Source organism: Thamnophis sirtalis, unplaced genomic scaffold (genome assembly GCF_051295495.1).
Source record: "Thamnophis sirtalis isolate CommonGarterSnake01/CBP01778 unplaced genomic scaffold, rThaSir2_p1.2 scaffold_4, whole genome shotgun sequence".
Classification (NCBI taxonomy): domain Eukaryota; kingdom Metazoa; phylum Chordata; class Lepidosauria; order Squamata; family Natricidae; genus Thamnophis; species Thamnophis sirtalis.
Window position 1 is genome coordinate 116,517,035 of NW_028261384.1, and position 25,034 is coordinate 116,542,068.

Consider the following 25,034-nt stretch of genomic DNA (forward strand, 5'->3'; position numbering starts at 1 on the left):
GGATTTTTCCTGGATTTCACCCAACTCTCACTTGAAGGCGGTCTCTACTTGAGAGACCGCCTTCTGCCGATTACCTCCCTCCGACCGATAAGATCGCACAGACTGGGCCTCCTCCGAATTCCATCCGCCAGTCAATGTCGACTGGCGACTACACGGAGGAGAGCCTTTTCTGTTGCAGCTCCAACCCTGTGGAATGATCTCCCCGTCGAGATACGCACCCTCACCACCGTCCAGGCCTTCCGCGCAGCCCTTAAGACCTGGCTCTCCCAGCAGGCCTGGGGATAAGTCTCTAATTTGCCCCACCCGAGTGCTGAATGTTGAATGCAAGTTGTGTTTTTACTACTTTATTTATTTTGTTCACATATTGTTTGTTTTGAATTGCACCCCCTCCCTAATGATTGTAAGCCGCCCTGAGTCCCCTCAGGGAAAAGGGCGGCCTATAAATCCAAATAAAATAAATAAAATAAAATAAATAAACTTCAGTGACGCACATTTGTTTCACTTCTTTTGGCAAGTATGTCCTTCATAAGAGACCACATAGGCTATCTTCTCAGGTCTTTTTTACCTGTCCCTCAATGTATCCCTCCAATACGTTGTTAATATAACTCTTTCCTCTTATTTCTAATTTTGAGGTTTTAAATTCCTTGAGAGCAGCAAAACCACCTTTTTTCCTGTTGTGTGGGCCAAAGAAAAAGACATAGTTTTCTTAACACGGGTTTTAGCAATAGCCGCTTTATAGTGCTTTACAGCTCTAAGCGGTTTACAGAGTCAGCCTATTGCCCCCAACAATCCAGGTCCTTATTTTACCTACCTGGGAAGGATGGAAGGCTGAGTCAACCATGAGCCTGGTGAGATTTGAACTGCTAAATTGCAGGCAGCCGGCAGTCAGCAGAAGTAGCCTGCGGTACTGCAACTCTAAACACCGCGCTACCATGGCTTGTTTTAGGTTCAGTTCTTAGCTTTTCAACTAGGAATCTTGCTTTGAAACTCTGGAGAACTATGTTTAAGATCAGTAATGCTGAGGTAAGCAAATGGGTAACTCAATAGAGAGAGTAGGTTGTATTTTGTTCTTGTTTTTTTTTGTAAAAAGTTTTTTTTTAGTCTCATACATATATTTACAGGTACACATTCACATAGTTATTGTTCTTATTATATTTATCACTTTTACACATTTATTTTTCCATGTAAAGAATTAAAGTATACATTCGAGATTGCTTTGCTTACCGTCCCATACACCTATTTTATGTTATGACCACCCTACTTTTCCTTCCTTTTCTCCCTCCCGCCCTTCTCTACTTCCTTCCTTCCTCCTCTCCTTTCCCTTTCCTTATTCCCAGTGGTGGGTTTCAAAAATTGTTGGAACCTACTCTGTGGGGTGTGGCCTCCTTTGTGGGAGTGGCTTGCCACCCATGTGACCAGATACAAAATTATGAATTAGTACTTAGGTCGGTCCAAGTAGCTATTCAGAAACTCTGGCATTGAAGCATGCAAGTCTTAAAGCTGTCAAGTTACAAGATCCTTGCCAGTGGTGGGTTTCAAAATTTTTTGGAACCTCTTCTGTAGGTGTGGCCTGCTTTCCGGGCCCACCTCTTCTAACCAGTACGGTAGATTTGATGAACCGGTTCTACCGAATAGGTGCGAACTGGTAGGAACCCACCTCTGCTTCTTCCCCTTCCTTTCCCCTACTCCTCTCTTCCTCTTCTCCTTCCTACCCCCTCTCCTCTTCTGATCCTTCCCTGACTTCCTCTCCTTTCTTCTTTCTTCTTTCCTTCTCCTTTGCTCTCTTCTCCTCAGTAACTTGATTTTGCATTTACCCATTTGTTTCTCCGTAGCCAAACGCAGCCCGGCCAGTCCGGAAAGTGCATACATTTGGGAAGAGAGCAAACTCCATCAAGAGAGATCCTAACTCTCCTGTTATAATGCGTGGCTGGCTTTATAAGCAGGTAAACAGTTTCTGAGAAATGCATATTTCTTAGTTTGAGGGATGATGGACTTTTAAGGGAGATCTGTAGGAAAGAAACCGTATTAATCTAAGTAGTCCAAAATCAGGAGGAGTCTGATAACACCTTTTAAGATTTTTAAGTAATCTATATTTTAAAGCCTCAGCTTTCACAAAATTGATTACAGAGACTCCTTGACTTAGGACCACAATTGAGGCAAAAATTTATGTTGATAAGCAAGACAGTTGTTAAGTGAGTTCTACTCCATTTACGACCTTTCTTGCCATAGTTGTTAAGTGAATCGTCGTAGCTGTTAAGTTAATGACATGATTGATAAGTGAATCTAGCTTCCCCACTGACTTTGCTTGTCAGAAGGTCACAAAAAGGGATCACAACACCCTGGGACACCATAACCGTCATAAATATGAACCAGTTGCCAAGCATCCGAATTTTGATCACATGACCGTGGGAATGCTGCAACGGTCGTAAGCATGAAAAACAGTCCTAAGTCATTTTTTTTCAGTGCCATTGTAACTTCAAATGGTTACCATAAGTCCATGATGGAAAACCTATGGCACATGTGCCACAGGTAGCACGCGGAGCCATTTGTTAGGGCACGCGAGGTGTTGACCTATCAACTCCAGCGCACATGCGCGTGCTGGCCAGCTGACTTCGGCCTTTTTTTCGCCTGTTTTTCACCTTCCGTAGGGCAAAAAACAACCCAACGCTTAAACTGGAAGTTCGGGAAGGGACGAAGGCTCCGGAGGGTGAAAAACAGCCCTACAGGCAAACTCCAGTGATTCACTTAACAAATGTGTAAAAAAATTGGGCAAAAATGGCTTAACAAATTTTTCACTCAGGAACATAAATTTTGGGCTCAATTGTGGTTGTAAATTGACAACTACCTGTATACAAATGGTTGTTAAGCCAAGGAGTACCTGTGCTTTGCTGAAGTATGTTGTTTTCTTGCTTTCTTGAGTTCAGAAACATGCTAAAACAGTAGGTAGTTTTAAATTTGGTTTAACATCCTTTAAAAATTGAACGACTCTTCACAATTCCCTTTTAAAACCCCAGGAAAAAAAAAAAGGAAAATTCTGATCATGAGCACTAAATGATTCATTTGATATCATTGTACAACTGTGGAGGATCTGAGCCCTAAAAAGAGTTAAAATCAGGCAATCCTGTTTTACTGAGGTAAAACTTTGACGCAGCTTTTGCCTAACTCACCATCTTTTCCTTTTGGTTCTTTTAGGATAGCTCTGGGCTGAAACTATGGAAACGGCGTTGGTTTGTCCTTTCCAATTACTGCCTCTTCTACTACCGAGGTAATTTGGATTTTCTTGACTTTCTGTTTCGGTTTTCCTTGAGATGGAAGCAAAGCATTTGGAGGTAGGACTGTTTTGTAGCTCAGGAGATGCATCAAGATCAGGCAGAGATCAAAGCAACATCCCCAGGTTCTGAGGACAGAAGTTTAAAAAAGAAATGCAGGTAGTCCTTGGTTTATGACTGTTCACTTAATGACGGTTTGAAGTTGAGGAACATTGCTGTAAGCGTAACCCAGTTCCTTGAAACAGTCATGTTGGCGGAAATTGGGAAGTTGTAACTTTCTGAGCAGGAGCCCTGGGAAGCAACACTGAAGTTTCTTTCTGTGGGATTTTGTGGGTTGTATTCCAGATAGCCGTGAAGAGATGGTTTTGGGCAGTATCCTCCTCCCCAGCTATGAGATTCGGACAGCTTTCTCCAAGGAGAAGAAGAACCGTCGCTTTGTATTCAAGGTCAGGAGGAAGGACTTCATTTATGCTTTTGTCTCTCCTGTGATGATGGAACTTTTCTTAAATGTCCATGGTCACTGTTTCCTTGAAACCACCCTAGAATCTGACCATTGCCTCAGCTTTAACGAGGCAATATCTATGTGTGGTGAATACTGAGCAGAGCATATCTTTCTCCTTCTGTCCTGGCCACTTTTTACAGAGGCGCGATTGAGAGCGTTTTAACAAACTGCATCACTGTTTGGTTTGGTGGTAGCAGTGCCTCAGGTAGAAAGCCCATACAGAGAGTGGTAAGGACAGCCGAGAAGATTATAGGAAGCTCACTTCCCGTTATTCAGGGTACGGCTTATAAGCGCTATGTGCTTAGAGCTCAAAGCATTGTTAGAGACCCCACATACCCACTTTATGGTCTATTTCTGTTGCTCCCCTCTGGGAGGAGGTTTTGAAGTATCTATATAGCAGGACTACTAGATTGTGCTTTGTTCCTTATGCCAGCTGTCTTATAAACTCGCAGGATTTTTTTCACCATGTACTGTATACATATATATCCGAAATAAACTGTGATGTTTCTCTGCGACATTTGTGTGTGTATGTGAGTATGTGCAAAATAGTTATATTTTGAGAGCTGAATGCAACAAAATTTAATTTTAATGTATGCTGATTAGTGTATATTTAAAGTGTCAAAAGTTTCAATTCCTATTCTGTTCTATTCTGTCCTGTTCTATTTCTATTCTATTTCTATTCTAATTCTATTCTATTCTTTATTTGCCTCTGTTGTTGGCTCATCTATCTAATACAGGTAGTCTTCAATTTATGACCAGTTGCTTAATGGCAATGCAAAATTATGACAGACTTTGAAAAAGCTATTTGGGACCTATCCTTGAAGTTAAAAGTGCTCCTCCCCCTCCCTCCCAATCAACTGATTGCATTTTGGGTGAATGGCAGTTGGCTCACATTTTCCAGCAGAAAACGTCAAAAGCCACCCATTGGATACATTGGATTTGGTTAATGACCATGGGATTTGCCTAATGACGATGCTGTTTGCTTAACGACTGTGATAACTCACTTTACAAATATCATACAAATGGTTATAAAATCAAGTCAAGTCATTTGGTGGCCTGTATTTAATGACCACAATGACTTATAACCAAAATTCCAGGGACAGTTGTAGTTGTAAGTTGACGACTACCTGTATCATATATTGATTTAGAATCAATTGATTTGGAATTGATTTAGAATCTTTCAGCCTGCTCAGAGGAATTCAAGGGTACGTGTGCATCCAGTTTCTAGAAAGAAGCTTCACTTCAGTTAGTTTAAAAGCTGCATCAACTAGGATTTCTTGCTCTGCCTGGTAGCAGCTGATTTACAGAGACTTTCAGACAAAAGAACACAAAACACAGAATAATAGAGCTGGAAGGGACCTTGGAGGTCTTCTAGTCCAACCCTCTGTTCAATACCATGAGATGCATAGATTGGAAGATGTAGAAATGGTACCAAATCTAATGCAGGACCTCTTTTTTTTGGGGGGGGGTGTGTGTGTTGAGTTAGCGTTGACTCATGGAGACTGCCAGGGCAAATCCCTGCAGCATTCTTGGCCAGGCTTTAGAATTGCTTATGGAAGCTCCTATCCTGCCTTTAGGGCAGTGAAATAGCCACATTGGATGGCAGACAGGGGGAAACCAAGCCCATTCATTGTCCTTCACTGCATCTCCGGCAAGAGGCTGCCCAGAATGCTTTGCCACTTCATTTGGCCTTTCTAATGGGTGTCTTCAGAAGAATGGATTGTGAGATAGCCACCTGGTGCCTCCTTGCTTTGGCAGCCATGCAACTATCCTACAGAGCTGTGTTTCTCAGCCTTGGCAGCCTTGAAGACGTGTGGACTTCAACTCCCAGAATTCCCCAGCCAGCCATGCTAAGGAGTTTTGGGAGTTGAAGTCCAGATATCTTCGAGCTTCTGAGGTTGAGAAATACTGCTGCAGAGTTATCTTGAAGCACCCCACAAAAACAAACGAGCCACACCCCATCCGCTATAAAGCAGAGTAACATTCTTTGCCAGGAGTAGTATATAGGAAACCCAACAATTCCCATTCTCTCCTTTTCTGCTGGTGTTCTAAGACTTGTATCTTCTGCCCTCTTCAGGAGGCTCCAACCACTACAAGGAATTTCTTTCCCTTTGCTTTTTTTCCCATAGGCTGAACACCCTGGCATGCGGACTTACTATTTCAGTGCCGACACCCAGTTGGATATGAATAGCTGGATCAGGGCCATGAACCAGTCAGCTGCTGCTGAGTGCAACTGTGGAAACCTGTAAGGGCTGGGTATGGGGACAGGCACAAAACCCTGTTGTGGGTGTATTGCCAATTTTGTGTAATCAGGAGTTGGGGCATAATGTATTGTAGAAAGTTCCAGAAATAATAATCTCTTGGAAAGACAGTGAACTTACTATTTAAGTAAGAATTGGTCAGGGGGGAAAAGGACAGTGGAAGAACAGAACAATTTTCTGGAAAAGAAAAACCTAGTTATCCTTGTGGAAGAACTGGGGAAGATCTTGGTAAAATCAATTGGACAGAGCAGCATTTGATGGAAGAGGAGGAAATCAGATTTTGCACTGGGAATAATGGGCAATATTATGGAGACCTGGAACAGTCACTTGGATTTATTGGTCTGGTCTGGTGGTTAAGGTACAAGACTAGAAACTAGGAGTCGGTGAGTTCTAGTCCTACCTTAGGCAGGACAGCCAGCTGGATGGCTTTGGAGCAATCACCAGGTGACTGTGAATTCTAGTAGCATTTTAGGCATGAAAACAAGGTAGACTTTGGGCCAATTAGCAATCGCCAGGAGTGTTAGTTCTAGTTCTGCCTTAGGCATGAAAATCAACTGCATGTATTGACTTTGGGCCAATTACCAGGAGACTTTGAGTTCTAGTCCTGTTTTAGGCATGAACATTGGCTGGGTGACTTTGGGCCAGCCACTCACTCTCAGCCCAACACACCTCAGAGGATTTTTATTGTGAGGAAAATAGGAGAAGGAAGGTGCATGGAATGGTTCCACCACAAAACCGCTTTTGACTAAAGTGCGCTCGACGAAACCGCGTAGCTGATGTCATCACAGCGCGACAACAGCGCAGAGAAAAAAGCAAGCTGTAAACGCTAAAGCTAAAATTAACCCCTAAACCTAAACCTAACCCCCCTAAACCTAAACCTAATCCCCCTAAACCTAATCCTAAACCTAACCCTAAACCTAACCCTTAAACCTAACCCTAACCCTTAATCTAACCCTAATCCTAACCCTAATCCTAACCCTTAACCTAACGCTAAACCTAATCCTAACCCTTAACCTAACCCTAAACCTAACCCTAACCCTTAACCTAACCCTAAACCTAACCCTAACCCTAATCCTTAACCTAACCCTAAACCTAACCCTAAACCTAACCCTTACCTTAACTTGAACCGGCTTGCTTTCAAAGCGCTATTTAAAGCGCCCTTCTTTCTCCGTGCTCGCTGTTGTCGCCCTGCTGATGACATCAGCGACGCGGTTTAATCGGGCGCACTTTAGTCGAGCGCAGTTTTGTCGTGCCACGGCATGGAATATGTTCGCCACTTTGAGTTATTTGTAAAAACAATAAAGGTGGGTTACAAAATAAATAATTAAAATTAAAAAAAATTCCCCTTCTGCTCCACCTCAGCAATCAAGGGGGTCTCCACAGCCAGTCAGTGTCTGCCCACACCAGCTTTGAGGACATCCGGCTGCCCCAGGGTGATTGTGCCAAAAGCACCGAATCACTAGAAGTTGCCCATCTCTCAGAGATCCAGGAAGCCCGGGCCTCCTCATCCGAGAGCCTCCACCTGCCTGACATCCAGACAGGATCTCCTTGCGTTAAGAGGGCTTCTTTATCTAGTTCACTCAACGGGAGCGTCTGCTGTGAAAAGAAAGAGCAGCCAGAACTGAGGTAAGAAGAAGCAAAACCAATTTCACTGCTCTGGATGCTGTAGAGCACAGGTGTCAAACTCACCGCGTCATATTGCTGTCATGTGATGTTTCCAGGGGTGGGTTCCACATGTGCACACACAGTGCAATAAAAATTGCTCTACACATGCGCAGAAGTAAAAAAACCAAGATGCAGCCACCCGGAGAACCAATGCGGAGGCATGGCAGATCTGGGTCGTTGCTGGTTCCAGAGACCGACACCACCAAACCACTACGGGTTTGGCTGAAGTGATCCTAAGTAGTAGGAACCCACCACTTGTTATGTTTTCCCCATTCGCGGAGCTGGTGTGGGCGTGGCCTGTGTGTGACACATCTGGCCTGTGGGTTGCCAGTTTGACACCCCTGCTGTAGAGGAAGGATGTCCAATCTTGGTAACTTTAAGATCTGTGGACTTCAAATCCCACAATTCTTCAGCCAGCTTGGCTGGATGGGGAATTTTGGGAGTTGAAGTCCACAAGTCTTAAAAGTTGCCAAGGTTGGACACCTCTAATGTAAAGAATGGGAAGGATGTAGTAGCAGATGGCTGTATAGAGTTTGGATCACCATGATTGACTTTATCTTCTCCTTCATCTTCTCTTGGCAGCTCCCTGTCATCCCAGACACATGGATGTCCCTCTCCTATTAGTTGCACCAAGTTCGCTTCCCGGCCACGGAGCCCACTACCGCCTTCATCTGAGAGTCCACCTCCTCCTTCTCCATCTCAGATATCTCAGCCTTCCCCTGTGTTTTCACTGCGTTCCTCACGCGCTTATTCCCTCCCAGTAGCCCCAGCCGAGTCCCCAAAGTTGCCACAGGCTCACCTCCCGAACATGCATGATCCCCACTGGAGCCTTCATGATGCCCATCGGAGCCCTCCGCGATCTGTAGTTGCACAGGCTGCCTCCTGTGATGACCTCTCTATCATGAGCTCGCCAAGGAGTCTGCATGCTAACATTCCCATGGGGAGGGTGGACATTGCCCCCAACAAAGGCCTTCCCAATAACCCTTACGCTGTTGTATCACCGGCCCACAAAGGCCACTCTCTGACCCCTGCAGACCGGTATGATGTGTTCCCTACTTCTGAAGACTCCTATGCCAGGCGCTACGCTCAAAGTCCTCATCTCCATAGAGTCCGGCCTGTGGGTGAAGATGGCTTAGCCCCCTCAATAGGGAGACCGCAGCAAAACAGAGTAAGTGGAAATTACTTACTTCAGTAAGCACAGCAATCTCATTGGAATATGTTCCTCCTGAGCTTAAACTAACCATGGTCCTCCTGGATTTTTGGAAGGCTCTGAAGATGTGATTGTAGGAGATGATTGGGCTGAGACCTCAAGACAGGAGTTGAACATGTCATCAGACTTGACATCCCTTTGTGCCCACAAGAAATCCAGTCCACTTTGAATTCCATTGAGTCTTCTCTACCGCCAATTTGCTTTGATCATTAGTAGTTCAGATTTTTGTAGAGCACACTTCCCCAACCTATTCGGCTTTGCTGACCAGGGGCAAAAAGGGGATGATTTTGCACAAGTGGTGAGCAGGCACGTGCGTGCACAGGCAGCTTCATTTGTGCGAGTAGTGGGCACACACACCAGCTGCTCACACAAATGGAGCTCACCTGCACATGCACACACGCCATTTGCACAAGTGGGGATGCACACATTTTTTTGTGTTTCTTGTGTTTCTACTGCTGGTTCAGTTTGCTTGTATGTTTATTTTATTGGTTCATTTTTGAGTTTTGATGCTGTTTTAAGGTAAGATGAGGCCTGTACAAATCAAGTAAGCAAACAAATTGAATTTGGTCTGTAATCTGAATTTGAATTTTTGCAGTACACTGCTTGGAGAGTCAAGCAATGGGTTAAACTCAGCCAATCTGCCCAGGACTGAATTGAAACTTTAGCCACACCTCTGGTGTTGCCTTGACTCGCCAGATTTTCAATTCAGTCAAAGCCCAGTGGACGCATTTAGTTTCTCTTCAGTCCTTTCAGATTGGCTTGGACTCTCAAAAAATTTTCTGTTAATTTGAGTTTTTTTCCTTTATTTTTCCTTCCCCAGAGAGCAGGAGAGGTGAGAAGTTCCTTTTGCACATCCTTTTCTGTACCTTCTTGCTTTTTCCCAGCTTCCACAGTGTCCTGGGCTTGCTCAGGCGCCCGGAGGTTGCTGGCAGATGCTGGTGGGAGTGTGGGGTCGGAGTGCCGACACCCACACAATCGCGCTTTTTCCACTCTTCTGCGCAATTGCTTTTTTCCGGCAGGGGTTTCTGTTGCCACTGTCCGCTCTTGCTGGGGAGACGGCTGTCGGCAGGCATTTTTTACTGATGGCCATTTTGGATTGCCTTTTTGCCATGGCCGCCATTTTGGTTTTGCTTTTCCTGTCTCACATTTTTCTGCCTCTTCCTGCCCTACTTTGTGCCGATCGCTACTGCAGACTACTTGTCCGGACCTCCGTCGGGGTCTTTGTTGGGGATTGTTCCCTGCGACTCAAGCTCTTCCTTAGCATCAGAGACCAGGCTCGTCAATTCTGCATCTGCGCTGGTGCTGGGAGTAAAATTAACTCACACCTGAGCAACTGCCTCCGGCTTATTACTCCTGCCTGCTGCCTTCAGTGTCTCCCCCTTCGGAGCGCGAAGGCGTTTTGTTCCAAGGTCACCAAGGTGGTGAATAAAGGGCCCCTAGTCCCTTCCAGTCACCCAGATTTCTGTCATGGCAGAGCAGGCCCCTGGGGATAATAGCCAGCCTAGTCCCTCCACCAGCAGGATTCCTCCTAGACAGGCTAGCAAGGTGGCAAGGGAGGCCCAAAAGCCAGCAAACCTTCCACCAGGCAGGACAAGCAATTAGAGTCAGGCCTTGATAAAGATGCCCTCAGGTGGCAAAAGGCCTTGGAAAAACAATTCCTCAAGGCCCAGCAGCAGGCCCAGGCCTCTAATCGGTCTCCCCCCCAGGGATCCTTCACCAGACGTCAGACCAGGGCAAAGGCCTCCCATTTCTGAAAGTGAAGGGGAAGGGCAGGAATTTTCCTCTCAGGCTTCACTGGCCATGGCTGCTTAGCCAGGCTCACCAGGGGCTTCAGTGGCTGACCATGCAGACTTTTTTGAATGCCTATCAGAAGGAGAAGGCGATCCAGTTCTCTTGGGCCATCTGGCTCCACAATGTCCGCTCGCCCATCCGCCTCATAGAAAATAAGGACAAAAAGAAGGTTGTGCCTTCAGTCACCAAGAAGTCTGATTGCAAGGGTTCCAATTTTTATAGGAAGCAGCCCTTTCGGGCTTCCGACCAGCCCTCAACTTCGGCCACCTACCAGAGGACCTACCCCCAAAATACAGACAGGCTTCAGGACCGCCAGTCCTTTCATGACAGAGGCAGCCAGCAGAATTTCTTCAAGCAACCCTTCTGTGGGGGGGGGGTCTGGCTCCAGACCCTTCCATCAGTATAAGTGACCATCAGCAGAGGGCTCCCATTGGTGGGCGTGTGCAACTGTTCCACGCCCAATGGGAGCGCACCACGTCTGACCAGTGGGTCCTCCAAACCATCCGCATAGGTCTGACGCTGGAACTCCTCTCGCCCCCGCCTCGTCACTTCATCAGGTGTCCCACCCCCTCCTGCCCTGTAAAAAAGGCTCTCATGGAGCAGGAGATCCTCCACCTCAGGGAAATCAGGGCCATAGAACCGGTTCCACCTGGTCACGAGGGGACAGGGTTTTATTCCATTCTGTTCCTTGTCCCAAAGAATTTGGGGGTGTGTGTGTGTGGAGGGGCAAATTAGATCTAAAGAAGCTAAACCACCATATAGTGTACAAAAAATTCAACATGCAATCCCTCCAATCCATCCTGGGCTGCATCAGACCAGAGGATCTGTTAACGTCCATAGACCTGAAGGAGCTTATCTACACGTCCCCATCTACAAGGCCCACCACAGGTTTCTAAGGTTTTTCTATGCAAGCCAGCACTCCCAGTGCAAGGTTCTGCCGTTCGGCCTGTCATCGGTCCTACGAACCTTCACAAAGATCCTGGCAGCGGTTGTGGCCTTCCTCAGATCACGCCCAGTGTGCCTACAATGCTACCTGGATGACATTCTCATCCAGTCATCGTCCCGCCAGCAACCGACGCTAGACCTGCAATACACAACGACAGTTCTTCGGGACCATGGGTTCTCTGTCAACCTGGAAAAGAGTTATCTGGCCCCAACCACCAGGTTGCAGCACCTTGGGGCCGTCATAGATACTGTTGCATGTCAGGACTCCCCGTTTCCCAACCAAATGACGAGCCTCAGATCTCTCGTGCATCAAATTCACCAGGAAAGGCACGTCCTGATTGTACGGCTGTCCCAGCTCGAGGCTGGCTCTGTGTCATTTTCAGAGCATCATCCAGGGTCACCATGTGAAGATCCTCACAGACAATGTGACAGTGAAATAACACATACATTGCCAGGGGGGCACTCGATCCAGATCTCTGATGGCGGAGGCCGAGTCCCTGGGAAGGTGGGTGGAAAGACATCTGTGCTCAATTTAGGCGGAGCACATATCCGGAGTGAACAACATCCAGGCGGACTGGCTGAGCAGGGCCACGATTAACCATTCAGAGTGGCGCCTGCACCCCGACCTACTCCATTTCCTGTCTCAGAGGTTCGGGCAACCAATAGTCGACCTATTCGCCACCCCAGAGAACGCCACCTCCCAAGTTTCTTCACGAGGTTTTACCACCCGCAGGCAGAAGGTGTCAACGCCTTACATTGCCCCTGGCCGCCTAGACTCCTATATGCCTTCCCTCCACTGCCCCTCCTGCCCAGAATGATCTGGAAGATCCTGGAGGAGAGAGCAGGAGTTCTACTCGTGGCTCCCTCTGGCCAAGAAGAACCTGGTTCGCCGATCTGGTGAGTCTGTTCGTCAATCCACCTTGGTGGATTCCCCGCAGGAGGTCTCTCTCAGCCAGGGAGCTCTACAACACCCAGAGCCCCAGTGGCTACAACTAGCCGTATGGCACTTGAGAGGGACCTTCTCAGCAGGGGCAGTCTCTCTACTGCCTCCAGATTCTGGACTATTTGCAGGATGGACTTGACCAGGGCCTGGCACCTAACATCCTCAGGTGCCAGATGGCTGCTCTATCCACAATCCTTGTACCCGACTGTCACTCGTCACTTGGACGACACCCCATCATCCGTAGCGTCCTGCGGGGTGCCACCAATTTGAGACCTCTGGTCGTCCATAGGTACCCGTCATGGGAACTCGAGGTGGTGTTACGGGCCCTTATATCTGTACCCTTTGAGCCTCTCCATTCTGCCAGTTTGAAACATCTCACCTTTAAGACAGTTTTCTTAATTGCCATCACGTCTGCTCGACAGATCTGGGAGTTGGTGAGAGAGGACTCACCAAGTCTCTATTGGTGAGAGAGGACTTGTGTCTGATTCATCCTGATAGAGTGGTCCTCTGCCTGGACCCAACATTTATTCCCAAGATCAACTTCTGGTTTCACCATGCCCAGGAGGTCGTTCTCTCGGATTTTTGTCTTCATCCCAGACATCTGAGGGAAAAGAGATGGCACATGCTTGACGTCCGCCACTCTCTACGCAAGTACATCAAGTGTATGGCAGTTTTTAGACGTTCTGAATCGCTTTTCATCTCGTTTCAACCTGCATCTCAAGGTCTCAAAGTCTCTTCATCCACCATCGATCGTTGGCTGCGGGCATGCATCTCCCTCGCGTACGTCTTACAATCCAGACCGGTGCCTCGTCATATCACCGCACATTCCACGAGGAGTGCAGCTACCACAGCGGCCTAGGCGACCCAGGCGCCAATAGAAGAGATTTGCAAGGCAGCTACTTGGACTTCCTTATCTCCATTTGTTCGGAACTATAAATTGGACAAATTTGCTTCTGCGGAGGAGGCTTTCAGCAGAGAGACCCTGGACTCTTCTGCTTCCCGCCCTAGTGACATTTAGCTTGGGTATGTCCCATTGCTTGGACTCTCCAAGCAGCGTACTGGAAAATGACCATTGTCTTACTTGAAGGGTCGTTTTCAGTACGCTGCGAGGAGAATCCAACCCTGGGGTCTTTCTCTGCTTTCACAGTTTATTGGACCTGCTAGTTTTTTTGGACTAGTTTGGAGTTCTTATCAACACGTACAGTTCCATGCATTCATTGAAAATCTGGCAAGTCAAGGCATCACCAGAGGCTTGGCTAAAGTTTCAATTCAGTCCTGGACAGATTGGCTGAGTTTAACCCATTGCTTGGACCTCCTTGTAGTGTACTGAAAACGACCCTACAGGTAAGACAGTGGTCATTCTCATGAATCTCTCTCTGTTTTTGCCAGTTTGCAGACCGAGGTTACCTCTCTCCATCAGTTGGCCCGTCCCGTGCTTTGGTCATGTCCCGGCTTCATGGCCGATTGGTGAGTATCGGAGAGGCAGAGATAGGTAACATTTTTCCTTTTGCTGCTCTGTTGGCTATGCTCCCTCACATCTCTTATCTAGCTTATAGAATCTAGATATTCTAGGTCTGGAGTATCATATTTACAGACAGAATATGTCCTCCACATTCATCATGACTAGGATTGTGTGTGGCTATTTGCATGTTTTTGTGAAAATATTGCAATCTGTGGCTAAGTTCAGGTAATCCTCAGCATGCAACCGTTCATTTAGTGGCTGTTCAAAGTTGCAACTGCACTGAACAAAGTGATCTATGACCATTTTTCACACTTATGACCATTGCAGCATCCCCATGGTTTCGGGATTTACATTCGGATGCTTGACAACTGACTCACATTATTACGGCTCCCAGAGTCATGCGATCCCTTTTTTGCGACCTTCTGACAAGCAAAGTCAATGAGGAAGCCAAATTCACTTAACAACCGTGTTACTAATTTAGGAACTCCAGTGATTAACTTAACGAATGTGGCGAGGAAAGTCGTAAAATGGGGCAAAACTCACTTAACAAATTTCTCACTTAGAGATAACAAATTTTGGACTCAATAGTGGTCATAAATTGAGGATTACCTGTAATTCTGAATCAGCAAAAGCTGAGTTCTGCAGCCCAGTTACATAATTGATATAAATTATGCCAATAAAGCAAAATGCAGGTAGTCCTCAACTTATAATCAATTGCTTAGCAACCATTGGATGGTGCAATGGAGCTTCCGTGGGGGGGGGGCGGTGTACCTGATTCCAAAGTTCCAACAGTCACCTCCCCCCCAGGTCGCATTACCATGTGTTGGGCACTGGGCAACTAACCCACATTTATGGCTAGTTGCAGCATCCTGTGATCATGTGACTGTTTCAAAATGTTCCCCCCCCCCTAGAAATTGGTGTTTACTTATAGTGAACAATGAGTTTGCTTAAAAGCTGCTTTGTTTCTTTATAATCACTGTATTTGCTTAGTGACCACTGCAAAGTAAAATTGTGTCTGGTCATAACCTGATTTACGACACAATTTACAATCCTAATTGCCAGGCTGGAGGCTACCTTTAGCAGCTTTGATTAGATTAGATTAGATTAGATTAGATTTGTTTTATTTATATGCCGCCCTTTTCCGGGAGGGACTCAGGGCGGCAAACAACTCAAAGGGGGGAAAGGGAACATAGAACACAATACAAGCAGTTAAAATAGCCAGGAATCACACAACCACACAGGTCGAGAGGGGAGGGGAACTCGTCAACCCCAGGCTGCCGGCACAGCCAGGTTTTGACAGCTTTCCGGAAGGCCTGGAGAGAGGTGAGGGTCCGAATCTCTGCGGGAGTTCGTTCCAAAGGGCCGGAGCTGCCACAGAGAAGGCCCTCCCCCGGGTGGTAGCCAGATGGCATTGGCTAGTAGACGGAACCCAGAGGAGGCCAACCCTGTGTGATCTAATGGGTCTTTGGGAGGTAATTGGCAGCAGGCGGTCTCTCAAGTACATCTTGCAGAAAACTGGTCCTTGTTCTCAACCACATTTGAAATTCCCACTTTTGTGTTCAAGAATTATTTTGGGATCCTTAGAGCTAGAAATCTGCTCCCTGTCTAGAATTAAAGCTCAGAGTTTTCGAAAAGTGCTTTGTGTATAATACACACTCATTTTTTTTCCCCTGCACTCTCATGGAATTATGCTATAAAACACAGACTTGGTCCTAACCCTTCTTGGCTATATTCCTTAATATTGCTTTCCCTTTTCCTACAGATAACCCCCCACTCTGCCTCATCAAGCTACCTGCACCTACCACCCCTTCCTCCCCTGCCCAATCGGCCCACCCCAGGAAAAAGGACATCTATAGGGATCACGGTATGTAGATTTGTACTCTGTTCCTTCTCTGTTACTCAGCCAACAAACCCTCCATCCCAGGCATTATTAGGTGAGATAATTTACTAACTGCATGGAACATCTAATTGTTATATTTATAGGACTCTTTTCTTTCATTGTTTAGACCAGTGTTTCTCAACCTTGGCGACTTTAAGTCCTGCGGACTTCAACTCCCAGAATCCCCCAGCCAGCTACTGGGGGATTCTGGGAGTTGAAGTCCGCAGGACTTAAAGTCGCCAAGGTTGAGAAACACTGGTTTAGAGTAATGTGAATTGATCAGTAGCTGGAACATTTATTCCTGTTTGCACAGTAGATTATTTGGGCAGGGATGTGAAGCACTAGATACAAAATGGTTTGGGAGAACTAGAAGTATCCAAATATAATGGTATATGGTGATAGGCAATTTACTACCTGTTGGGTTATCCTTCTTTCCACATATAATATAGGTTGGCACTATCTTCTTCTTCTTCTTCTCCTTCTCCTTCTCCTTCTCCTTCTCCTTCTCCTTCTCCTTCTCCTTCTCCTTCTCCTTCTCCTTCTCCTTCTCCTTCTCCTTCTCCTTCTCCTTCTCCTTCTCCTTCCCCTTCCCCTTCCCCTTCCCCTTCCCCTTCCCCTTCCCCTTCCCCTTCCCCTTCCCCTTCCCCTTCCCCTTCCCCTTCCCCTTCCCCTTCCCCTTCCCCTTCCCCTCCTCCTCCTCCTCCTCCTCCTCCTCCTCCTCCTCCTCCTCCTCCTCCTCCTCCTCCTCCTCCTCCTCCTCCTCCTCCTCCCTCTTCCTGTGGAACAGCCTGCCACTGTGCTGGGGATAGGGGGAACCAAGGGACCTGTGGACTCACCTGTCAACCTCCAGCAACCCCCCAGCCAGCCATACCTTGCCAGAAGGCATCGAAGACACATTCTCATCCTTTCCTCGCTGCCCACTGCTGTTAAGAAAATTCAGATTTTGGCCTTGGTTTCAAAGCAGCCAATTGCTGCTCACCCATTAGGCCTTGCTGTCAACCAATTGGGTGCAGAGGCCAGAGGGAGATGGGACAAAGGGCCATTTCTGGGAAATGTTAGTAAGAATGACAGTCACGTAGCTGTGGCCCACTGTGGCAGAGCAGCAGTGGGAGGCACTGAAACAGTCATAATTTTGCCAAATTTCAATCCCATGGGAGTCAGGGTTCCTGGATTTTGGTCACATTCTTTAAGTTAGCCTATTTGAGATACGTTGGTTCAAAAACCGTGTCTCAATGATGCAACATTTTGCCCAGTTGAAGGTTACAGACAAACAGACACAAGAATGTTAGTAATACATAGATAGATAAGTACAGATAGTTCTTCACATACAATCTTTCATTTAGCAACCATTCGAAGTTACAACAGGACTGAAAAAAGTGACTTATTTCCAGTCCTCACATGATCATGTGGTCAAAATTCAGGCATTTGGCAACCTGCATGTATTTATGATGGCTGCAGCTTAATGGAATTATGTGAATGTCATTTCTGATCTTCAGTGTTCCATTGGAATGTTGTATTGCTGCTGAGATAATATAGTTTAGCAAGATTTTGGCTAATCCCCATTTAGTGTCACTTTTACTCGATTAATTTGATCAAGAGTCACCATTTTAGTTTTTAAACTATTTCTTTCAGGCTCCTTTTTTGAGATATGGTCATAATATGTCAGAGTCCTCCATGATACCAACATCGCCCCTCGGGTGAAAATCTAGTTCCTTAAATTAATGTTTTGCCTCTCTTTCTCCCTGATTGGCTAGGTTCCTTTATGTGAGAATTGCACAAATACTAATAGAAACCTTTTTAGATCCATGTTTGGGGAAAGCTCTTGAGCAAGGGTGTCAAACTCAATTTCATTGAGGGCTGCATCAGTGTTCTGTTTGGCGTTGGGGTGCTGGGGTGGGCGTGGCCAGTTCGACATCACTCGTATCTGGGACAGCAGCGGTGGGTGTTCTGCCAGTGAAAACAGGCTCCCGAGCTCAGTTTTCTGCTGCAACGGCCTCCTGCAACCCCCTGCCAGAGAAAACGGAGCTCAGGAGAGGCACATGTGGCCCTTTGAGCTTCGTTTTCTCTGGTAGAGGCATAGTGGGCCAGTCCTTTTCTGTTTCCAGGGTGGTCCCACGGGCCAGATCTAAATATCCCACAGGCTGTATCTGCCCCGCGAGTCTTGAGTTTGATATCCCTGCTGTTGAGCAAAGGTGGGTTCCTACCAGTTCGCACCTATTCGGTAGAACCGGTTCGTCAAATCTACCGAACCGGTTAGAAGAGGTTCCACCAGTGGAGCCGGAAAGCAGGCCACACCTACAGAAGAGGTTCCAAATTTTTTTGAAACCCACCACTGGTTCTTGGATATAATTATTCTACGCTATCATGCTCATATTTATAAAACTCAGTGCCTCTGTGAAAGGTAAGGATGACTACTGCGTTTGTGGTGCAGTCAGAACATTGTGTATGTTGAAGTTGTTTTAACGCAAACCAAAGATGCCTTTTTAAAAACAAGTTTACATCATATTCTTATGCATGCCAGTGCTGTGTGTGAGGTAATTTAAGGTGGTTCTGACAAGTGTCGTCGGCATCTTCATATCCGGTCACATGGGTGGCAAGCCACTCCCATCCAGTCACATGGGTGGCAAGCCACTCCCACAAGGGAGGCCACACCCACAGAGTAGGTTCGAACAATTTTTGAAACCCACCACTGCTTTTGAGCATATACATGGTGCTCAAGCCACCAACTGCCACTTCTTCCCCCTTCTATTTATGGGGTGATAACATGGATGCTCTTTGCTGTCTTTCCAGGGTCGAAACACACTCCGGGAAAGGAGTACCCAATCTCCTGGCAGGCAACGGTTTGAAAGTGACACTGATGTACGCATTTCTCTTTCCTTACCAATGGATGATGTGTATGGTTTGCTTTGCCCATTTCCCTTACAGGCAGTCCTCGACTTACAACAGGTCCTTTAGTGGTCACTCGAAGTTACAACGGCACTGAAAAAAGTGACTTATGACCGTTTTTCACACTTGCGACTGTTGCAGCACACACACACACACCCCGGTGGTCACATGATCAAAATTTTAAATATTTGGCAACTGACAGTTGTCAGCGATCACCTTTTGTGACCTTCTGATGAGCAAAGTCAATGGGGAAACTGGATTCATTTAACAACCACAGTGATTCACTTAACAACTGTTGCAAGAAAGGTGGTAAGAGCAAAACTCATTCAACAAATGTCTGAACTTCAACGGAAATTTTGGGCTCATTTGTGGTCGTAAGGACTGAGGACTGCCTGTAGGAAAAGCACCATTTCAGAAAGAAATGAAATGAAATGAAAGATCTCAAAGGTCAATTGTAAAATGAAAATGAAGAACCATTGTTGGCCTAAGAACAAGAAGGAAGGGGATTAGGCAGATTTCCCTAGGGCCAAATAGCAAAAATCCGCTGCCCCCACAGAAAAGATTCCATCCAAGTCTAGAAGATTATTTTAGTTTGTCCAAATTAAATAATTTTGCCATGGTCCCTACTGCTTCTTTGAGACAAGTTGTGGTTAAGGCGTCAGGCTGGAAAATGGGTGACCCTGAATTCTTCTCCTGCCTTGGGTACAAAGCCACCTGGCTGCTCTTGGGCCAGCCATTCTCTCTCAACCCTAGAAAAGAGGCAATGGCAATCCACTTCCAAAATACCTTGCCAAAAAACATAAAGGGACTAGTCTAGGCAATCCCCAGGAGTCAAAACTGATTTAAAGGCATACAATCATTCTCAGTAGGCTTCTAATTTTTAACAATTATATATAAAAAAAATTCTAGCACTTTAATCACTGGATCAAATTGCATCATTTGGCCACATGCTTCTGTCTTTTGATATTGGGGCTCTGGGTTCAGACCTAAAGTTTGGCTCTTATACTATCTCCGGTAGCCCTTTAATCCAGTGCTTCTCAAACTTTTCTCTTCATTACCCAAAAACGCTTATCAGAAAGTCCCTATCTAAATGTCCCTGTTGTGATTGAGTATGTCTGCATGCATGTATATATTAGATTTATGTATATAGCCACACACTCTCTCTCTTAGCGGCTCTGCATTGCTTAGAAAAAATGAAAAACTCAATATAAAAGAATAAAGAACAGTACACCTCCCCTCCCTAGCAACAACACACAATTAAATGAGCTATTTGGTGGGTCCCATGATCCCACTCTGGAGTAATAGGTTTCTGTATTGTTACTCCTCAACCCTCACTCCCCATTTTACCCAGTTTTGGATAACTTGTTCGGGTTTGGATAATGAGCTGCAGTGCACAATGGTTAGATGCAGTATTGCAGGCGACCTGCTGCTTGCTGACTGCCTGCAATTTGGCAGCTCAAATCTCACCAGGCTCAAAGTTAACTCAGTCTTCCATCATTCCGAGGTGGGTAAAATGAGGACCCAGATTGTTGGGGGCAATAGGCTGATTCTGCAAACCGCTTAGAGAGAGGGCTGCGAAAGCATTGTAAAGCGGTATATAAATCTAAGTACTATTGCTATTTGGGAATCACTTCTCTAATCAGTTTCCCACTCCCTAGCGGCAGATAATAGGCACTCTTACATTGTATGGATGAAGGGTAGCTCATTGGGATTGAGGGGACCTATTTCCATGCCTTATTCACTTTTATCAGTGGCAAAAGCTTTACACCATATAAAGATCTATTTGTAGTAACCGGTCAAGCAGCTGGCGGAAGCATCTGATTAATTTGGAACCTTTCAGTGAATTAAATTCAAAGATTAATCAATTGAATTTTGGAACCATGGAATTTTTGTCATCATAAAGCAAAGGATTTCTTCCATGATTAGTAAATGTTTCTCTGGATGAGTTGGGGCTGTAACTTCTAGTACTCCCACTTCGCGTGTCCGAAAATGTTGGAAGTTGCAGTCCACATTGTGAAAAGCCGAAGGATTTTGACTTGTAAGCTAAGACTTTTAAAAACCAGGTGCTGGTGCACTACTGCACCAGTGGGTTCCGGCTCCCGTTGCAACCGGTACACTGCAAAGGGGCTGGGCGCCCACCACATGCACACGCGCAGCGCACACATGCATACCCACAACCCGTGACGCTCCAGCTGCTCGGCTGAGCATCACGCAGGTGCCGTACGCCCCATGCCCGTGCGCAAATGCCCCGGTCGGCTCAAATAGAGGTAAGGAGAGCGAGCGGGCAGGTGGGCCCTCCAGAGCACCATACAGGAACAGTATCTGGTGCTCCCAGCAGGCACCATATTGGGGCGTACCAGTTGTATCCTACCATTGCACTGCACCTTCTGAGAGCATTAGTTGGAATCAGTACATTTTTCCTCCTATGTTTTCAGGCTCTCTTGACAAAATTGTGCGGCCAAGACAAGGTGCTTCGAGGTCTGGAAGAAGAGACAGGGCAGCTCCGTATTGAAAAGGTATCTAATTCCACTTCCATTGAACAAATGAGCATTTGCTTAGCTCTGTTATGTTTGAGAATATTGTGTTTGGTGAATCATTCTGGAATCTCTCCTCTTTTTGGATGGTGGAGAAAAGACTTGCAAGGTACACGACACTTTTGGGATAGAAGGGGGAAAGTGTTGTGGCCTACCAGTAGCTAACAGAACTGGCAGCAGATTCAGACAGTGAGGAGGTTGGGGAGGAACATGGCCCAGTCCTGGGGTCTGGGGAAGGCTCTGATGAGGGTTCTGCGTCAGAGGAAGAGAGTGGGCCAGAGCCATATACCAGTTGTCAGCTGCCTTCAGAGTCAGACATTAGTGAGACGAAAAGCTGGAGCCTGTTCCCAGTGTGCACATGTGCAGAGTGACTAGACGAAGGGAACAGCTAAAGAACAGGGGTCGACTTGGGAGTAAGGACACAGGTGGATGATGAATGGCCCCTCCCAGAGGAAATAAAAGAAGAGCGAAGGGGGAGTGGAGTTTGCAGGAGACATTAGTTTGCTTAATTGGTTCATGACTCTCCGAGACCCCTTGCCAAGTTTTGCAGATATGGGCCTGGCAACTCTCCAAACCAGATAAAGTCTGTGACTGTAAATCCTCCCTTGAAAGACTTTGCTGGATGTGAATGAGCTGAATTCACAGTAAATTAATAAAAGGGTTTTATGTCGGGGACAAGGAGTTTACTTCATGCTCTTGGGAAGCCTCGGTCAGAACAGATAGGTCCAGATGAACCGAAATGAAACTGTGGTAAATCATGGCTTCCTTGCAATGGGAAATATAAGATCTTGCTACATAGAAGAAAGTTTGTCATGGATCAATGTATTTATTGATTTATAAATTATAATTTCTTAACTAAGTAGACAAATCTCTCCGGGCAATTCACAGTAACACACACACAAACAGAAACAGTGAGAGAGAGAGAGAAATTGAGCTGAAACGTTCAGTCTGTAGCAAAAGTCAGGCCCCATTGATCAATTGTTTTATTCCTTTTATTCTTAAAATGTTTTATTAATTAGTGGGTTGGACTAGAACACCTTCAAGGTCCCTTTCAGCTTTGCTATTCTGTTATTCTGATTTTTAAAAAATGTATCCTTACAATAAGGTTGCAGCTACCACTTCCGGGTATGCTTCTTGTCTAGACAACCTCACAAGGCTGGCGTTCCTTAACAGTCCTTGTTACATGTCTTTCATAAAATAGAGTTCCCAGAAATGTACACCTACTAAGGATGTTTGGCCTTACCTTCTCCCCTGTAGCCAGAGTTGTGTTAACTCAGGATCAGACCTCTCCGTCTGTCTGCACTTTCTTTTCTACCTTAGTTAGCCTGGAGAAAGCTGATGGAGCAATGACATCACCAGAAGAGAGAAGCTAATTTGCCTCTTTTTAAATGTTTTCACCAGCAGTCTTGGGAGATAATCCAGGCAAAATGTGCTATCTTTACTATAAATTGACACAGACAGAATCTTGAAAAACTTAAGGCACATCTCTTCCTCCTCAGCTTTACAGTGTAAGAAACTAGGGAGGGTCCTTTTTGAGATGCATCCCGAGGTGGTATTCAGCCGGTTCAGACCGGCCCGGCTGAACCGGTAGTGGGAATCGCGTGTGGGCCTGCCCACCTGCCCCGGTTCTGTGCCATTGTATCTAGGCATGTTTTCAAGCTGCACACATGTTCAAGCTGCATGCATGATCAAAGCGCATGCATGGAAGGACAAGCGCATATGTGGACGAGCACATGCACTACCACATTTGCAAATGGGTAGGAAAAGTAAGTGAATACCATCCCTGCCCCCACCCATTCCTTCTGTGGACTCAATTTCCAATTTTGTTTAAGCTTTGTCTAGCCCGTGGCTCTTCCTCTTGTCTCCTAAGGTCATTTTCACATATATCGCCTGATATCTATCGGAAATGACTTTCCATCTCAAATTGAACATAAGACCTGTCACCATTTGATTAATTGCCACCGAATATCAGCTGCAAGGCCTTGGGACTGGTTCCCTCCCTATGCTAAGTCGTCTGTGATACCGTGCATTTCTGTGAAAATGCCTTGAAACAAATGTTGTTTCGTTGCTCCCTCAAACTGCAATGAAGGAAACTCTGTGCTGGGTGGACAGTTCTCAAAATTGATGCTGTATTGTTTCAGGAACGCCTTGAAAAGGCCTTGGAAGTAACACACTTGAGGCTGGAGGAATTTAAAGGCCAAGATGCCACCGTGGAGAAGATCTGCTATCAACAAAGACAACTACAAGATGAACTGGTACATACTCGTGCCCGTCTCTGCGATCTCGCTCTGGTGAGTAGTTGCATCTCCCTGATACTTGAGTGAAAATATTTTTTGGAGACACATCCTACCTAGATCTGCACATGGATCAGTTGGTAGCTGCCTATCAGGGTCAGGTCTGATCATCAACTGATGGTGTTAATAGTAAAAGAGGAAGAAATACCGTATATCTGTCTTTCCCAGCCGAGAGACATCCAGATGCACTGAAGGTTTTGCACAGGTTCTTGGCTGTTCCTAGCATTGCACTGTTCTGGACAGAGAGCTCTGAAGTTGCTTCTGGGATCTACTGGAGCCACTCTCCCAGCTCAGGGTGCTCCTACCATCACTGGGAGAGCTTAAGCCTTTGTTTGCTTGTTTTTATTTGTCAACAAGTACAAGGAAACAAATATGAAAACACATGAAAAAATGGCACAAATAAATGGATATAAATAAGCAAAAGATAACCATAAACACATAAAAAGAGTACTATCAATGGGGACAGTAGGGCAGGGATGGTAGGCACACTGGTGTTATGCTCACCCCCTTAGGGATCTCTTAAGAAACGCGTAAAGTCCATGGTAGATAGTTTAAGGTAAAAGGTATGGGGGTTAGAGGAACTAACAACAGGATCAGGTAGGGTGTTCCACATATTTACTACACTGTTGCTGGAATCGTTTTTCCTGCAATCAAGATTAGAACGGATTACATTTAGTTTGTATCTATTGATAGCCCTTGTGATATTGCAGTTGAAGTAAAAGTAGTCATATCCTTTATATCCTCTCTAATTCCTCCTTCAGGCCCTGGTGCCCCTCCTCCTTCCTGGTGTTTCTGTCACTTGGTATACACCAGGGGTGGGTTTCTCGCCCCGTTCCAACCGGATCGGTTGGAACGAGGCCGGCGGCGTCCTCGCGCACGCACGCGGCGTCCTCGCGCACGCACGCGGCGTCCTTGTGCACGCACGTGGCGCGCGCGTGCACGCACGCGGCACGCACATCCGTACTAGCGTCTGCGCGATGCTCCAGCTGCTCCTGGAGGATCGCGCAGGCGTTCTGCGCATGCGTGGAAAGCGCAAAATTCAAAAAAACCGGGTAAGGAGCGGGTGCGGGCGGGCGCGGGGGGGGCCTTCACCGTTCCCGGAAGTTACTTACTTCCGGGTTCGGCGACCAACCGGATCACAGGGACCGGTGCGAACCGGTCGAAACCCACCCCTGGTATACACCATATCTATGACCACTCCTGTAATCTGCCCCTTGTCTCCTACTACAGTGTCTGGTTGATTGCCTAGTACCTGCCTGTCTGCCTGTCTGGATCTGAAAATCCCACAGGATCTTAACCCTCTTATTCTCCACAACCTTCTGTGGAATCTCCCATCTGTACTTGGGAGAGTTTTGCCCATACAATGTGCACAGCGTTCCTGTAAACAATGCCA

The 25,034-nt window shown here is 46.3% G+C and overlaps 1 protein-coding gene across 5 annotated transcripts in view; it reads left to right on the forward strand.

Moving 5' to 3' along the window:
- PLEKHA4 (pleckstrin homology domain containing A4) overlaps positions 1 to 25,034 on the forward strand; it is a 66,248-nt gene that overhangs the window by 20,678 nt on the left and 20,536 nt on the right. For 3 of the 5 annotated variants that reach the window (XM_087713850.1, XM_087713848.1, XM_087713849.1), the window contains exons 3-13: positions 1,833 to 1,943; positions 3,193 to 3,265; positions 3,615 to 3,715; positions 5,901 to 6,016; positions 7,395 to 7,658; positions 8,280 to 8,865; positions 13,976 to 14,053; positions 15,811 to 15,912; positions 18,718 to 18,786; positions 21,249 to 21,329; positions 23,489 to 23,638. In XM_087713850.1, coding sequence (XP_087569976.1) covers positions 1,833 to 1,943; positions 3,193 to 3,265; positions 3,615 to 3,715; positions 5,901 to 6,016; positions 7,395 to 7,658; positions 8,280 to 8,865; positions 13,976 to 14,053; positions 15,811 to 15,912; positions 18,718 to 18,786; positions 21,249 to 21,329; positions 23,489 to 23,638 — 1,731 coding nt within the window. Of the gene's footprint in view, positions 1 to 1,832; positions 1,944 to 3,192; positions 3,266 to 3,614; positions 3,716 to 5,900; positions 6,017 to 7,394; positions 7,659 to 8,279; positions 8,866 to 13,975; positions 14,054 to 15,810; positions 15,913 to 18,717; positions 18,787 to 21,248; positions 21,330 to 23,488; positions 23,639 to 25,034 lie in introns of those variants that run through there. The other 2 variants (XM_087713851.1, XM_087713852.1) reach the window with 2 other exon arrangements.